This window comes from Schistocerca americana, chromosome X (genome assembly GCF_021461395.2).
Source record: "Schistocerca americana isolate TAMUIC-IGC-003095 chromosome X, iqSchAmer2.1, whole genome shotgun sequence".
Taxonomy (NCBI): Eukaryota; Metazoa; Arthropoda; class Insecta; order Orthoptera; family Acrididae; genus Schistocerca; species Schistocerca americana.
The window spans coordinates 161,049,515-161,068,401 of record NC_060130.1 but is presented as its reverse complement, the minus strand read 5'-3'; the positions used below and the strand labels follow the sequence as shown (position 1 = coordinate 161,068,401).

The following is an 18,887-nucleotide window of genomic DNA, read 5'->3' as shown; positions in this document are numbered from 1 at the left end:
GTTTTCCGTGATTTCCCTAAATCGTTTCAGGCAAATGCCGGGATGGTTCCTTTGAAAGGGCACGGCCGATTTCCTTCCCAATCCTTCCCTAACCCGAGCTTGCGCTCCGTCTCTAATGACCTCGTTGTCGACGGGACGTTAAACACTAACCACCACCACCACCACCACCACCACCACCACCACCACCACCACCTTTTAACGCCAAAATGGCAATTATAAAAAAATTTAATAGATATACTGTCAAATGGCAAATAGCATCGCAAAAGTTAAAAAAAAAAAAAGAAGAAACAGATCACCAAGCAGGTGAGACAAATGATGGTAACTTAATAATACAATAATAAAATAAAACACAAGGGCCAGTGACAGACGGTGCTCCAGGGATCGACCTCTGAGTAGGTCACACCCAAAATACTTTCACGAGGGAAGAGAAAGGCAGCCAAGAATTGCATTCAGATCACAAGATGGTAACTCGGACTAGTGGCAGTCTAACGAGAAACTAATGATAATCTTGGTGAGGCTACCTGACATCCAACAAAACGAATGCAAGATGTCAAATTACACCAAAGTCGGAACTGGCAGTCTGGGCTCTGCCCGCAGAATACTGTGTTTAGAGCGCCCAGAACAAGAAGGAATGACTACCACTAAGGTAGAAGAACACCAACCAACTTACAATCAAGAAGCTGTTAAACTTACATGCCTCACCGGACAGCGGCAGCAAGGCGAGGAAATGTACACTGCCGTTACATACACGAACCCCCAGTGTAGGTAACTGGGGCGTTAGCGGCCAGAGGACCGCGGGTTCAACTCAACAATGTAAGCAGCTGAAAATAGTAAATAGTAATTAGAAGGTTAGGAAGGCTAATCAGATCTGCCTTCCCCAAGTACTCCACTCGCTGCTTTTTGCCTCGGTGACACTATGAGCAGCAACACGAACCCAAGTCACTGGAGAATCGTTAAACGTCACAGTGGTGGAGGTTTCTTTACGTGAATTGCAATGCACTCAAATTAAACATGCAGGATCCAGTTTCGACGAGGTCGTGCACCCTTGTGACCACTGCCCTTCGATCCGGCAGTCCATACATGCCGCCAGCGGTCCCGGCGTGTTGTCGCTCTGTGTGGACCTCGCTGCTCCTGTGTCCCCAACTGAACTCTACACTCACACCACACGGAAGAAGCTAGGTTGCCTCAAAGATAGGGCAACAGAACTACTTATCAATAAGTGCCACTGTTGCCACTAGCAGACAGGCAATGCTTAGGAAACTGAGTGGCGCCAGTGATCAGGAAAACAAGCAACGCAACCAGCCAACTAAATGATATGGTCTGGCAGAAACCTACACACGGCACCAACGCAAGCTGCAGCACGGCTCAAGCACATTGACATATTTTATACTATCTGGCCACAAAAAAGCTAGGGAATAAGTAACAAATTTTTCAAGTTTAGAATGTTTTATCCATTCCAATATTTGAATATTGAACAGGCAAATTTTACTTCCCTATTTCATTGCTCTGATCAATCTACTACATCTACACTGGCCTCCAGTGTTAGTGGTCTCATCCATTGAAATCCAAATGTTTTCATGTTTCAATGCTCCCCAGATATGATGAATAACTTCGTTAAAACACTCAGGCACACTTTTTTTTTTTTTTTTTTTTAATTTATTAAGGGTAGATTAGTAAGGCACTCTTTTATTAGTGTGTTTTTCTAAGAAAGGTTTAAGACAAACATTATTTAATTTCCACAGAGGAATGTTTGTCCTTATAAATGCTGTGCGTAGTTCCTTGGCAAATGTGTCAGTTGAACTTCTGTCGACATCGATCTGTTCCCTAAATGATGTACTTACAAATTTTGAACATAAAGTGGATTTTCTGGCTGCATTTTGTCTATGCTTTGCTGTGCAGATGCTGTACTACATAGAACTTTTTGTCACAAGCAATACATCATCCACATGATAAACAAAATAATACTTGTCCATCCGCACTGACATTATCATTCCCAGAATCTGTATCATATTTATGCAACACAGATGATTGTGGTAGTTTCACTGGTGGCATAATGAAGCAAAGTATTATTCACCCCATATACTTGATTTGAACTGTGATTGCAACTGCAAATAATTGCATGCCACACATCTGGAAGATGTGATCTTAAGTCATACCTGAGATGATTCAGTATCACGCTGTAAAGAAGGCGAACCCCAACTTCTGTTGCAGCATGGCTAAACAATTTGACCCTGCAACAAAATCATACAACTACAGTCAGTAGTAGTCAGTTAAAGAAAATAAAGTAAGTAGAACTTTAAATACCGTACTTTATAATTTAGTGATAAAATATTGTTCGATTATGAATAGGAATTTTTATTTTACCTAGAAAAAAAGGAAAATATACATTTAAATTTTAATAAATATGCATGCAAAATAAATTTTCCCCAAGATATGCAATTGCGTGTACTTCGAAACTTCACCAGTGACGACGTAAATGTGAAGAACACTGCTAATGCATACATTAAGGCTATTCAGAAACTGTATGTATCTTGCATACAACTCTGGGTTATAGTGATTAAATAGATGTACCCAGTACATTAAGTGACCCAAACAAATCAGGAAGCCCTTCTTTTCTCACAAAAGCATTGAAAGGTTTGTACATTTAGGTACTAGAGCATATTGAAATACACAGAAATGAGCAAGCTTATAGCATACCAAATTGACTTGTTGTGCATATACACTTATCTCCCATTTGCTGTTAACCCAGTGTTTGAAATGTATGATTGGGTTACTGGGAGGAACAGTGACTAGAAGTGAGCTACAGCAATCTGCAGTCTGCATAACTAATTAAACGGCTGTGACATTCCTTGGTTTGTTGCCAGAATGTGTAAAACTATCACTTTTACTTCTCTTCACATGGCACATTGCCCTCTGGTATAAGGCTATTGTAAAACAGTGAGAAGCTGCCCTAAGATTGTGTTAGTTACATAGTATGTGTTATAGAACGTCACATTTGGGTTAGTGCAGCTATATATTATGATGAGGGCAGCTGTAAATTTAATTGGAGATCTGTCAAAAGTATTAGCCAATAACGAGATGATAGTGATGTAAATTTTGAAACTCTGTTAACAAAACGATTTTATTGTATTTAGAGAATGGATTTTATTTTCTGGTTCTGTAGGAACCCCCCCTCCATCTGCTGTGTGTTGTGTTGTCCTCACGTGTGCCTCTGCGTGCCTGCCTTTTTCTTAATACCCTGATGTTGAGTTCCTGGTCATCATGTGTCACCAAAAATTATTTGTATACAGTAATCACAGTTGTTAGTATTATTCAGGAAACTATACATAACAATGGTCTTTTATAAGAAGTAAGGTGTACCGGTGACAGAACTGAGATATTCAAGTCTAATATAAAAAGTATTCCCCTGGTTATCATTTGAGTGAAACATTTAAAAATTTGAGGAAGTGTGGACCTGGGACCAGGACTATCTGGCTATTTTGGCTGGTGTAGCAAGGGATGTGAAATATGGGTCTCAAAGTCATTGTTATATGTTTGGTGTACCTTGATACAAAAGAAATGACTGGGTAAAGGAACTATTTGTCATATCATAGTTTTGTGTATCTATTTTTCAATCTGGAGCTGTGTCTTTACACTGTGACAAGTTGAATCAAGATTGATCATTTCAGTGGCAGTGAAAACAAGCAGTTTACTACAGACACATTTGTGTGCTCCATCATAAAATGTTGTGTACTATATTTGGCACAAAAGAATGAGGACTGAGTCTGAAAATTTGTTTACTTACCAAATGCATTCAGTTGGTAGTGGTCCATTGAAAATAGGAACCGTTTGAATCATATTTGCCTGTTATTTTTTGTGTGATTGTACAGGAGTTCCACTGTCTCCACCATCTGGTAGTAAACTGTTTGTCGTCTCTCACTGAGTTATCAATTTTGGTTGAACTTAATCACATTATATGGAGACAGTCAAGTATCAAAAAGCAAGTTCTACGCTAGTAGTCATAACAAATAATTATTCAGTAATGTAAGTAGTGCAGTTTAATGCATGTACAGAAATAACTAGTAAACAACTAATACTTAAGGACTACAATTACAAATTATTTAAATAAAAGAAACCTCACATGTTTTATTAGTAGAACACTTACAGGGTGTTTCAAAAATGACCGGTATATTTGAAACGGCAATAAAAACTAAACGAGCAGCGATAGAAATACACCGTTTGTTGCAATATGCTTGGGACAACAGTACATTTTCAGGCGAACAAACTTTCGAAAATACAGTAGTTACAATTTTCAACAACAGATGGCGCTGCAAGTGATGTGAAAGATATAGAAGACAACGCAGTCTGTGGGTGCGCCATTCTGTACGTCGTCTTTCTGCTGTAAGCGTGTGCTGTTCACAACGTGCAAGTGTGCTGTAGACAACATGGTTTATTCCTTAGAACAGAAGATTTTTCTGGTGTTGGAATTCCACCGCCTAGAACACAGTGTTGTTGCAACAAGACGAAGTTTTCAGCGGAGGTTTAATGTAACCAAAGGACCGAAAAGCGATATAATAAAGGATCTGTTTGAAAAATTTCAACGGACTGGGAACGTGACGGATGAACGTGCTGGAAAGGTAGGGCAACCGCGTACGGCAACCACAGAGGGCAACGCGCAGCTAGTGCAGCAGGTGATCCAACAGCGGCCTCGGGTTTCCGTTCGCCGTGTTGCAGCTGCGGTCCAAATGACGCCAACGTCCATGTATCGTCTCATGCGCCAGAGTTTACACCTCTATCCATACAAAATTCAAACGCGGCAACCCCTCAGCGCTGCTACCATTGCTGCACGAGAGACATTCGCTAATGATATAGTGCACAGGATTGATGACGGCGATATGCATGTGGGCAGCATTTGGTTTACTGACGAAGCTTATTTTTACCTGGACGGCTTCGTCAATAAACAGAACTGGCGCATATGGGGAACCGAAAAGCCCCATGTTGCAGTCCCATCGTCCCTGCATCCTCAAAAAGTACTGGTCTGGGCCGGCATTTCTTCCAAAGGAATCATTGGCCCATTTTTCAGATCCGAAACGATTACTGCATCACGCTATCTGGACATTCTTCGTGAATTTGTGGCGGTACAAACTGCCTTAGACGACACTGTGAACACCTCGTGGTTTATGCAAGATGGTGCCCGGCCACATCGCACGGCCGACGTCTTTTAATTTCCTGAATGAATATTTCGATGATCGTGTGATTGCTTTGGGCTATCCAAAACATACAGGAGGCGGCGTGGATTGGCCTCCCTATTCGCCAGACATGAACCCCTGTGACTTCTTTCTGTGGGGACACTTGAAAGACCAGGTGTACCACCAGAATCCAGAAACAATTGAACAGCTGAAGCAGTACATCTCATCTGCATGTGAAGCCATTCCGCCAGACACGTTGTCAAAGGTTTCGGGTAATTTCATTCAGAGACTACGCCATATTATTGCTACGCATGGTGGATATGTGGAAAATATCGTACTATAGAGTTTCCCAGACCGCAGCACCATCTGTTGTTGAAAATTGCAACTACTGTAATTTCGAAAGTTTGTCTGCCTGAAAATGTACTGTTGTCCCAAGCATATTGCAACAAACGGTGTATTTCTATCGCTGCTCGTTTAGTTTTTATTGCCGTTTCAAATATACCGGTCATTTTTGAAACACCCTGTAGAAAGTGCAACAAGTTTTCTAAAGAGACTACCTGCAGGACACTTGTCTGACCTCTTCTGGACCACTGTTGTGTAGTATGTGACTCACATGTGATATGATTGATGGAGCACCCTGAAATAGTTCAAAGAAGGGCATCTTGTTTTGTATTATCGTGAAATAGGGGAGTGTGTGTAATGGATATGATACACAAGTTGGGCTGGCAGTCCTTAAAACAAAGTTTTCTTTCTTTTTCTTTTATCTTTTTTTTTCGGTATGTTGTCGAGAAATTCTAATCACCAACTTTCACCTCCAAATGCAAAAATATTTTGTTTACACTCACCTTCATACATAGAAATGATCATCATAATAAAATAAGAAAAATCAGATTTAAGAGTTAGTTCCCAAGGGGTATTAGACACTATAATGGTAAAGAAACAGCTTGAAGGTGGTTCGATGAACACACTGCCAGGCTCATAATGAGAATTGCATAGTAGTTATGTAGAGGTAAGTATTAACTGCAGCAGAAGCACAGAACTTTATCTCTGTTATATTACATGTACGAGGTCTGTTCAAAAAATTTCAGAACATTTGTAATTTCTTGCCAATGATGAGTTGAAGCAAAATGTGGTTGGTATCCCTGCACATGCCTGTGTTAAATATGTAACTACCAGAAGTTTCAGTGTTGTATGTCTGTTAGTTATTGTTCATTGCTGTATTGAATAGAATGTTGTGTTGTACAGTTTGCGAATTTTGAGATGGCAGAGCTAGAGGAGCATAGTGGCTGCATTAAATTTTGCGTGAAACTCAGAAAACTGTTACAAAGACACACCACATGATGCAGGAAGCGTATGGTGATAAGTGCTTAAGATTAGATTAGATTAATTATTCATTCCATAGATCCATAAAAGAGGGAATCCTCCTGGGTGTGAAACATGTCAGATAAACGCATTACAAAACTGTAATTAGAAAAACTTGAGTTTCATTAATTTTAATGATCCTCAGTCAATAAACAGTAAAATTATGTACATGAATTAAATTTAAACTTCTAATATTTACAGGTTTAATACTTACATCTGCTTTCATTAAATCCATCATTCAGACATTTGCTAGTTTCTTGACTATTACAACCAAGTATTGTCAAAAACTGAAATAAATTTTTCAGTGATCCTCAGTTAAGAACAGTCAGATTATGTACAAGATTTAAAATTAAACTTCCACTATTTACAGGCTTAAGACTTACATCTGCTTTCCATACATCCATCATTCACACAGTAGGTAGTTACTTGGCTGTTACAACCAAGTATTGTCAAAAATTAAAGTATAATAAATTTTCATTAAAATGGTCTACTGCACTTGTTGAGAAACTCATGGATGGAATAGGAGGAGTTGGCCACCAAAAATTCTTTTAAATTATGTTTAAATTGTGCCTTGTCTGAAACTAAACTCTTAATGGTTGCTGGTAACTTATTGAAAATATGCTTTGAAAATATTCTGTACTTGGTGTTACAAATGTTTCACATGGTTTAAAAATGGGCAGACAGAAGTTAAAGATGACCCTCATTCAGAACACCCTTTGATGTCTACTGACGATGCTCATGTCAGTAACGTCAGTGAAATTGTGCATGCCTGTTGAAGACTGACTGTCCGAGAGATTGCAGAAGAACGTGGATCGTGTGATGAAATTCTGACGCAACATATTGGAATACATCGTGTTGCCACCAAGTTCATCCCATGCCTCATGAGTCAAGACCAGAAAAACCTTTACCTCACAATCTGTGAAGAGCCTTTGGATTGCCCAAATGGGAACGAGATGTTCCGTAAGAGAATCATAACTGGTGATGGGTCGTGGTTCTATAGTTATGATGTTGAGGCCAAGGTTCAATCTTCACAAAGGTGGTGAGACAATTCATGGCTCTTGCATCACAATGACACACCCACACATTCATCCCTGTTGGTGTGTGACTATTGAACAAAAAACAAAATCACTGTGCTGCCTCATCCTCTGTACTCTCCAGGCCTGGCCTCTGTGGACTTTATTTTTGTTATTTTTTTTATCTTTGTAATTTTTTTATTTCCAACATTGACAACACCGTTGAGAGGACAAAGGCTTACAACTATAGATGAGATAAAAGAGAATTCGCAGATGGTGTGTTGTGCAATACAGCAAGCACCGTGCTAAGACTCTTTCCGGGAGTGGAAATCGCATTGGGAGCAGAGTATCAATTGTAGAGGAGAGTATTTTGAAGGAGACCAGGCACAATAAGTAAAAGGTAAGCTTAGAAAACTTTTATGGACAAAATTCAGGAATTTTTTGAACAGGCCTTGTGTACGTAATGAAATTTGACAGCTAGTTATGGAAGATGGCCGTTTGAATGGTGCTAACAAAGAGACAGTCAAGAACTTTACACATGTACAGAGCTCTTGCATGCCTGCATATCTCTCTCACCCAACTGCAAGCTTCTCTCACCACCCTGCCATGTTGTCTAAATGGGAAGATTCGGAAACTGCGAATGTGCTGCCTTAGATGTTAATGCAGCCGCATAAGGAACAGTGAATAGCTCGCACACGCATGTTGTATACGCTCCAGGAAATCCAGGAAAAACCCGGTAATATTTTCAACCGGGAGACAACTGTGAGAAACCCAGGAATTTTTTAGAATTCCAGGAATTTCTTGTTTTTAGTTTTCAGTTAAATTTTTGTAGTTTTGTTTGCTAAGAACTGACACTCCAACAAAGAATTTTACTTTAGTCAGTCCGCTACTGCAGTATAATACTGCAGAAATAAAACATGAAAGGGGGGGGTGGGGACTTTTACTTTTTACAGCAACAAAACAGTGCACACACAAGCGTCTGCCCACAGCAAAATGTGTCACAGGCTTTAGGATGAAGACTATGCAATACTTCATAACAACAAACTGTTTCCAGTGGGCATGACGTCACAATGGCTTTCATTAGGTTTGTTTAAGCAGTTGCCAGCGGGCTTATGCGCATGCACAGTTGAGTCGCATATGACAAGTACCTTCTCCTGCTTCTGGCTACTTGAAGTGCAACTTTTAGCTGTATCCAAGGTAACTACACACGAACTGTATCAGCAGTAGCAACAAGCAGACAGATGCCACCCGGCCAAGCTGCCAGATTCGTGCATTCGCAGAGCAGTCTTAGTTGTAGTGGAATGAGGGGTAGTCTCCATGTGAATTGTGTTTACATTTAGTGATTTTGCTGTTTATTTTTGATTTACAGCTCTCAAGTCAAATGAAAACAAAACAGATTTTTGTGGCCGGGAGCTATAAAGTGAATTAAAATACATTCACATAATTATTAGTTTCTGTTTTCTGATTTTATTTCATTTCCAGGTTTTTGGCAGTCTGGCATTAATTGCTTTGCAGAACAACGAAGTTATTTTTGCCGAATTGCTAAAAAGATTTGGTTTTAATTAATCTTTTCTGCAGAGGCAGTCAATTTATTTGAAACACTATTATCTAGTGTCAACTGTTGGCGGAATTTCAAGTGCACGTTGTTATCTTTTGGGACGTATGGCATCATGCCATAATAAATAACTAAACATGAGAATATAATACTGCACCCCGAAAACCACACTGGAAAGTTTAATATCAGCTTGGGGCCCACCTCTTGATGAATCTGGACATAAGAATGCGCTCTTTAAGCTGAATTATGCAATTTAGTATGGTTTACAAAATTCTGATGCTCTTGGAGTATCCTCTGATGTCCATTCTCTGGGTCTCTCTGACAACTGCTGAAACGAATTCTAATAAGTTGTGGGAAAATATTGTGATTTGTGGTGTGAAAAGTGTTACTTTCAAAGTACATTTCATTTTACGCAGTAAAAGTTATGTTACATGTGCGAACATGCTTTGAATTTCTTAAATCACAGAGCGTTTGATTCTCATTTATAGCTTAACACTCTGAGGGCCAGCCATTTAGCAGAATTTTAGGCCCAGAAGTCCAGACATTTATGTCATTACTTAAAATTTTACTGTCACATTTATGTGATGTATCGAAGTGTAAAACATGCAAAAAAGACAAATATTATAAGCGAAAGCTTGATTTTTTCTTGTAGCTGCACTATGTACATTAATTTAAACCATTAACTTTTCCTATTTGTGTGTTCGAGCTACTTAACAATGATGTTGCTATAGGCTGACATCATCACATGTCCTATGCTCTGCTTCACTACATTTACATGCGACACATCTTCCGAAAGACAAAATTGTTTTTCACTGTTGTGTGTGCATGTTAAGGTCTGAAGCACATTTGCTAGACCAGTTGACTGCAGCACCTGGAAAACAGCAGTTATAGTTTATGATTTAGTCAGCACAGTCGTTACTCGTCTTCAGTTAGACAAGGGGTAAATAGCTTCAGTCTAATATTTCTACTTATCCTTCACTGTACAAAAAGCCACTCTGTCAGTATTAGCCGAAGTTTTTAAAAACAAGACGAAACCTGACAGCCTAAGCCCGTTTCAATACTGGCTGCATTTACATGGGAGCGAAAATTGATTGTGGAATTGGAAAACTGGCAACCAGAAGCAGATTTCCATAATCAATTTTGAAGTGTTTGCATGACTGCCCAGAAGCGGTATTGGGAGATTGGTTTACAAAATCCGGTTTTGGGAGCCCCATGTAAACAGGATGATTATCTGCTATCATTGACTGGTGACTGGTGACATGAGCTATGATTGGCTTACAAAAGCACACTGTGATTTCGATTTCAATGCTTTGGAAACTAAAATTCTGTTTTTGATGGAATTCGACTACACACCTTCGTAATACAAAAAAATGCAGCGTACATGTTGCCGCAAATCAAAGATCTTTTCAAAATGCCTTTTTTTCTGGGGTTCGTTTCCTAAAGTGGCAGGAGGTTCTACGCTGGTATATAAAACCTTAACCATTCAAAGGATTGATAAGTTTTAAAATTTGGAGGGAGTATACTGTCACTGAACATGGAAGAAGTGTATTTTTGCCTGGGAGAAAGTGTATTTTTTAACCAGGAAGCCTGGGAAAAATTTGGGGAACTTTTTTTTCCCTTGTCTTTGTGTACACCCTGACACAGCATGGTTTCAAATTTCTTATTTCTTGACAACACAGATCACAAAAAAGAAATTTTCAGTATTATTTAATTACTTTTGATTCAATGAAGGGACAATAAAATTTTATCTGCTACAAACTGTCTACATATGGAAGACATAGACAGTTTCGCAGATTTTCTTCACTCAAGTTGTCATGTAATCGTGACTTATTTAATCTCGTAATTGAAAAAAGCCTTTCACACACACATTTTGCTCAAAACATTTATGTCATGTTTACAACCTAATTATATAGATGTGGAAATTCTTCTTGAAGAAAACTTTGTAGAACACCTGTACAATTTTAATGAAAAAAAAAAAAAATCTTTTAAAGTTGAATTACATTGCAGAATGATCAATTTCACGTGCAAATGCACAGGGGCATTTTGAACAGGAATGACAAACAGTCCCAAAAACAGATGTTAGACAGACTGGTGGTGTCCTGAAAAGTTTTAAAACTGTCCTTGTAATTTGTCATAATTCACATTTTCTTTAACACCTGTGGGCTTTCAGAAACAATAGTGGTTTTTGTCAGAAGCAGTCTTTTCCACAATGTGATTTTCTTTTTAAATACATCCCCTTTCCCATTATATGAGAAACAAGTTCCTTCTCATCTTATATTGCGCTACTAAGGGCAGTATGCAGTCAAGTCCATTTGAAATGAGGTCTGCAACCCATTCCAGATCTTGTAATTTTGGTTCCTACTTTAATTGTTCTTTTTTCAGAACTTCAAAAATAGTGGATCTTAAATTGAAAAACCATTCCTGGCACGCTTCCTGGTGTAACCAATATCTTAAACAGTACTACATAATGTCTCCGTGATCTTTATTCAGTTTCATGAAAAGCTGTTGAAACTGAAGTCGTAATAATTTGTGTGCTTCAGAACTACTTGTACCACCAATTTCATCATGCCTGCGAATGTAGCACAAAGAGCTCCTTGATATGCATAACCATGAATCCCTTACGAATCATTTGTTAATAGCTTTATTTTGTTGCCATTTCACCATGAGTTAAATTTTCAAATTCCTTGTTCATGTTTTATAACAGTTCTGTAGCAAATTTGTGCTGTGTGTCGATTATGGGAATGCATAGTATAGATTAAGTCTCATCATCCTTCTCTTCAGAAATGAAGTGTGATTTCCAGTTACTTTTAAAGGTTTGTGATGATGAATTACTAGACTGACTCTTTTTGTCAGTCCGTCACTGGAACTGTAAACTAATTTTATACAATGAACAAATAGTGTACAATAAATGGCACTGACTCTATGATTGGTGCGAACTGAAGCAAGTTGTGCCAAACAAATAATGCCACACAAGATATCGGAAGAAACATTGCCACATTGCACTGCTAAATGAATGTACCAGGTAGTTCCAAGAGCGGCGGTGCAGAAGCTGAAACATTCAGTGGTGTGCTAAGGCACACTGAGCTCTGGACAGCTGTTAGCAGGTGAGGCAGCTAAAAATAATGAAGCTGATTGAACCCCCCCTCCCCTCCTCACCTCTTGGGTATCATTGACTGGTGTGGGTACGTCTTGGTCTCAGAAGCAGATGAAGGCAGGATACTCTGAGTGAGTTTCTTGGCCCTATTTTGCCATGGCAAAGGACCATTTCTGGTCACTTAGATGATCAAGGTGCCTCAGCAGTGGGCTGTGGCAAGTGATAATTCCACTTACCATTGTGGCGGCCTGAGTTCTTCCACCATACTGTGTCAAAACAATATTCCAGTCCTGGTAGCAGGTTTCCACAAGCACCTGTCTTAAATGCGTGGTTACGGGTTGCGCAGTCTGTGTTGGTGCAAAAATGACGTTACTTTCACCAGCAAGTAGTGGTTGCTCTTAAGACTGTATACAACATGTATGCTTTATGACAATCAGTGCTAAACCTTGTGCTCCATTTTGTGCTGGACTGGACGAGAAGTGCATTAGGCAACAGTGGTATCAGGTGGCAAGAAGTTGTTTGTCTTATGTACCGTAAATTATAATTAAGATGGTAGATGACTGCTGTATTTTTGCACACACCCTTGAGTGTCATACTTTCACCTGTAGTCTTTAGTGGAATTAATGTTGTGCTTTGATGGTAACCCCATTGTTATCTCTGGACAAATAATATTTTGCACTAGTATTCCCACTCAGTGCGATGGTCTTTTTCAGAGAACTACAACCTGTGAACTGTTGAAACGTGAAGACGTTTACTTCGCCATTGACTGTTTAAACTGACAAATTATATTTACTTTGCATAGTTTTTTCAGTCTTGTGACTTAAAGCTAGTTATGCGTTACTGTTTTTAGAATCCTTATGTTTTCTACAATTTCCTTTAACAAGACTGAAATTTTCTTTTCCCTTACCGTGGGACATTAAACATTAATGGAAATATATCTATTTTACCCCAGCAGTATTGTGTATCATTTGGTGCGGTTTATTTATTCTTTTTCTTTATGTCTCATAAGGAACTTTATCTGCAGTAGTGTTATTTTTTTCTCATTTACTCTTCTTGAGAAACATACAAAATAAAAATGAATACTAGAAAGCAAATAGTGTGCATAGCACACGAACAATCATGGGGCACATTCATAAATGACAGAACACAACTTACACGGTAGACATCAATGTCCATTCAAAGTCATGAAAGCTTTGAACCAAGAAGGAAGAGGCACTGCACTGAAAATTGTACCTAATGAACAATGGATAAATCATTACATGGTATTACGGGGTCCCCATAGGACTGAAAATTACACTGAAGGAATGATACGATTAATCCAATTACTATGGAGGAACTACAAGAAGCTTTGAAATGTATGGAAAACAGGAAAGCCTCCATAATGCATGAAATAAATGCCAAATTACTTGAATATAGAGGCATATCATTAGCTAAACGTCTTTCAATGTTAGTAGGTGAATCCTGGAGGATTTGCAAGATCCCAGGCCATTGATATATGGCAGAAGTAATCTCTCTCTTCCAGAAATTGAAATCCGATGACTATTAAAACTGTCATGACATCAGTCTCTTAGAAACTGGCTTACAAAGTATGTTCAAAGATGTTATAACGTCAAGTTGAACAAATATATTTCTAGGACGACACAATACATGTAAGTCGCAGATCAAGTAAACAAAGTAAGATGTGTGTACACTGTCACAGTCAAATCAGCACTCAGTCCAAGTCTAGCGGCCGCTGGCTGGCTGCCCGCTTAGGTGGCGCAGCTGCTGTACGGCTGGCAGACAGCGCCGCATGTAGAGGACGCGCGTAACTGCGTGGCGGCACTTTGAAAGATCGGCGAGTCACAACACTTTTCCCCCCTTTGAATTTTTTGCACTGGTCTTGATAGAGGTGGCCTGTAGATTGCTAACGTCCATAGGTGGTGTTTGACTGACCGTAAAGTCTCGAGGAGGAGGCTTCCCGTACGGACTGAAGTGTCCCCGATGATAACGGGTTGAGATGACTGGAGACATGGGGGTCGAATCTGCTGGGGCCCCGTGCCCCAATCTACCTGTTGTGGCAAGTCCGCTTGTTATAACAGGAGACATGGGCGATGTGTCGGCGTCCGTAGGAGGAGGCGAGTAGAGTTGCTCTGACAGATGATGGTCATCTGGTTCCTGCATGGGCATGTCTCCTGGTGGCGTCAGTTCTTGTGCTGGCACCGACATGATGGTGAGAGGGCTGCGTTGTGAATAATGAGAGATTCCAAGATCCCGAGCGTTGGGTAGAGCCGGAGGTGGTGTAGCGGCATTCGGAACAGGCGTTGCCGGCACACGGGGTCGAAGCTGATCTGAATGACGCACTGCAACACCTGTGTCCGTCTGGATTTCATACAGGCGTCGGCCACGATGTCGTAAGATGTGGCCAGGACTCCATTTTGGCCGCCTGCCATATCCCCATACCCATACAAGGTCGCCGGCGGTGAACCGGCCAAGCGAAGGCATCCGCGGCCGTGAAGTGGAAGGCCGCAGAAGATGAAGTAGCGTGCGGGGCTGTCGGCCATGTAAGAGCTCAGCTGGGCTGTGGTCGCCCATGGGGGTGAAACGGTAAGAAGCCAGAAAGTGAAGAAGCGCATCATCAGCAGCAGAAGAAGTCAGGACTTCCTCATCTGAGCCTTAAATGTGCGGACCAGTCGTTCAGCCTCACCGTTTGACTGTGGATGGAACGGAGGGGCCGTGAGATGCATGGTGCCATGATGGGCACAATAATCCGCAAAATCGGAAGAAATCGGAAGAGGCAGATTGCGGACCATTATCAGTAACAAGAGTAGAGGGAAGGCCTTCCAAAGAGAAAATGCGAGCTAGAGCATTGGTGGTTGACGCGGTGGTAGGCGTCGTGCAACGGACAATGAAAGGAAAGTTAGAGTAGGCGTCAATAACGAGAAGCCAATAAGTACCTCAAAAAGGTCCCGCAAAGTCAGCATGAATACGCTCCCAGGGCTTCTCAGCAAAGGCCATGGTGACAAAGAGGACTTCGGGGCGGCGGCCTGTGACGCAGAAGGGCCGCAAGCAGCGACCATGTGTGCGATTTGAGAGTCGTTGCCGGGCCAGTACACATGATGGCGCGCCAGAGATTTTGTGTGAGAGACACCCCAGTGCCCTTGGTGAAGGAGGCACAAGACTGAAGCACGCAAAGACTCAGGTACCACAACACGCGGCGAAGCATTGTCAGTGGAAAGGAGGATAGCATCATCCCTAGGTGCGAGGCGGTAACACAAAACGGTGTAGTTCCGCTACGGATCAGAAGTCTTAGCGGACAGACGATCTGGCCAACCCTTCTGAATACAGCGTAAAACACGAGAGAGGGTAGGATCAGAACCCGTAGCAGCCGCCAACCGGTCCCCGGTGACGGGGAACCCGTCCACAACCCGCTGCTCGGCTGCCACATCAGGACCCATGGGAAGGCGAGACAGTGCATCAGCATTCGCATGTTGAGCCGTCGGCCGGAAATGTATCTCATAATTGAAACGTAAAGAGCCCAACGCAGCGTTGTCGGGAAGCGACGTTGATGGATGAAACAAGGAAACAAGTGGTTTGTGGTCCGTAACAAGATGAAATTTGGATCCATAGAGAAAAACACCAAACTTATGTAGAGCATAAATAATGGCCAAAGCTTCGTCTAGAGTTGGATTTGCCAACGGAAGGGCACGTTGCCTAACTTCTTTGTTGGGTGCCGACCGGATAATAGCATCCCGTACCATGGAATCGGCGTAGGATTCTTTGTGAACGTCAGTAACAAATTGACACTTTTGACTGAGTTCAGCAGCCCAAGCGCGATAGGATTGATTTGGTTGTTTTTGACAACGATAGAAGGCAACATGAGAGGCTACCACATGCGTATGCTTTTGAAAATATATGGACAGAAGTGAGCACATTTCAGCAAAGGACAAAGACGCAGGATCTTTCAAAGGAGCCTATTGCGACAACCGATACATTTGAGGTGAAATCCACGAAAGGAACAGAGACTTACATGTTTGGTCGTCCACGACATGAAATGCCAAGAAGTGCTGTCGAAGACATTTTTCGTAATCAGACCATTCTTCTGCTGTCTCGTCATAAGGAGGAAAAGGAGGTAGAGACAACGACGAGAGACGCCCCGCATTGGAAGCCGCGACGAAATCACGAATCACAGATGTGAGAAGCATTTGCTGTTCAATGAGACCTTGCAATAGTTGCTCTAAAGTAGCCTGTGAGTCAACGATGAAAAAATAAAATTCACTACCTCGTCGCCAATTGTTATAATGTCAAGTTGAACAAATATATTTCTAGGACGACACAATACATGTAAGTCACGGATCAAGTAAACAAAGTAAGACGTGTGTACACTGTCACAGTTAAATCAGCACTCAGTCCAAGTCTAGCGGCCGCTGGCTGCCTGGCCGCTTAGGTGGCGCGGCTGCTGTATGGCTGGCAGACAACGCTGCATGTAGAGGACGCGCGTATGTGCGCGGCTGCACTTTGAAAGATCAGCGAGTCACAACAAAAGATTATCAATAACTACATAAAAAATATTATAGAAGCTATCATTTCTTAGGAACAAAATGGGTTTAGATCAGGTCGTTCATGCGTGGATAATGTGTCTGGAAGGGCATTAAAATGGCCAAAACCTTTATAACAATGCCAACCCCATAGGGAAATGGAAAAAATCAAGGGAGAAGGAGATTTTTTGTTAATGGAAATGTAAACAAAGAAATTAGGATAGTTAGGATAGAGACTTAAGAATACAGCACTGTGCTTCTGTTTGCAGGTGATATTGTTATTCTTCAAAAAAATGATGATTACCACCAGAGATCAGTATACAATCTGAACAAAATATGCAAGGAATCTTTTTCTAGTAATACAACAAAAATAATAGCATTCTTAGGAAAATATTCACTTAGATCAAAAATTGTTTTAGATATTTCAGTTGTAGGCCAAGTCCCTTGGATCTCAACTTCCAACTTGTCCGTGGTACAATTAGAAGAATTCTGGACCATAAAAGTGCAAAAAGAGACCACCATGAAAATCTGTAAAATGATGGCATAGAAGCCGAATGGGAAAAGAAATATTGGAAGCCCATAGAAAAGATGGAAATGATTTTATTTGTGAGTTTGGAACAGGCAATAGCCTAATCCTTGGAAGGAAGACAGTGACGATCTTACAAATCCATACATCAGCACTGGTAACTGTTTCTGAAAATATTTTAAAACTTTCCATGAATCCAGGCAAATATGCGTATCACAGTTTACTGTGTTGTTGTATTATGTTCTCAGGCTTCGTATGAGAATCATAGTAGTGAACCCAAAATTCAGGAAATATTCATTAGCTTGTGTAGCATTTCAGGCATGTATTTTACTTCAATTTCAAGCTAGTAAATCAGTATTACAATTTGTGACTGTTCAGAATTTCATTTTCCAATGCAGAGCTTGTACACAGCTCATAGTCAGAGTTGTAGATTCTTTTCAATGTGTGACATACATGTGAACTTTTCAGGCAGGTTAAAGCTGTGATATTTGGACATGTGAACCTAGAAATGTGCTTTCATGTGCAAAGTCTTTAAAGTTTACAGATGTGGGTTCAAGAAAATAATTTTAATGTGTCTAGAAAATTTTTACATTGCATACATTGATGGAAAAAAATCTCTGATTTCGAACAAAATGTGATACACAGTTTTAATAAAAATGTTTTTGTGTGGTGAACGCAATGAACAGGACTTCATGTGACATGACCATTTAAAAATTAACAAAGTGATTTGACTCAAGTTATTTACAGTACATGACATGGTTTAGTCCATGGTGTAATTTTGCCTCACTATTTAAGTTGCATTACATATATATTGTACCATTCAACTTACTTTTTGATCTCAGATTATTTTTCATTGATATCAAGTAAATCAGTTATTCCTTCTTACCCATCAAGTGACTGTTTTACAGAGTATGTATTAAATACATGAAATCTGTTTTTGTTACTCTAAAGGTTATTGTGTGGGCTGCCACCCAGAAGTGAACATCTATTAACACTATATGTGATTCTCTTACAGATTCTACACTTGCTACCAAGTACGTGAAAGATAATGAAAAAAAGTATCTGAATAAATATCCTATGGAATTTGGAGGAAGACTTGGTACTTTGTTGCTGATTTTGTTCCTGCCTTTATATGTCTTGAGTTTGTTTAGTTTTAATTTGGTAAGTACTACATATAAATGTAGTGAGCAGTATATTCTCTCTTATCAGAAGTCATCTTCCCTTGATCTATGTGCTGTTGTACAGCATAAGACATAAAGATAAATGCTCTGAAACCTTTGGTTACAGAAACTGAATCCTTAAAAGTCCTGTTTTGCAGCTAACAGTTTGAAAAAGACATAGTTAAAGATCACACTGCTAATACTCTATGGTTATGTTAATGAATCTTAATTTCTTCTCCTACAAGGTGGCAGCTCTGCAGGACTCATCAGTTTTTTATTTTTTATTTTAATGCATAATTGAGCTATTCGTTAGCAAAATCAACTCTTTAACTGTGAACTTTGAATGCAACTTATTAAATATAATGAAAGGCTTGATGTTGAAATGTAAATTTGATAGCTGGCCGAAGAGGCTGAGCGGTTCTAGGCGCTACAGTCTGGAACCGCGCGACCGCTACGGTCGCAGGTTCGAATCCTGCCTTGGGCATGGATATGTGT

The 18,887-nt window shown here is 40.3% G+C and overlaps 1 protein-coding gene across 1 annotated transcript in view; it reads left to right on the top strand.

Moving 5' to 3' along the window:
* The window catches only part of LOC124555878 (delta(14)-sterol reductase LBR-like), a 147,418-nt gene that overhangs the window by 73,436 nt on the left and 55,095 nt on the right, over positions 1 to 18,887 (top strand). The window contains exon 13 of the mRNA XM_047129940.1: positions 18,248 to 18,393. Within this exon, the coding sequence (XP_046985896.1) occupies positions 18,248 to 18,393 (146 nt within the window). The remainder of the gene's footprint in view (positions 1 to 18,247; positions 18,394 to 18,887) is intronic.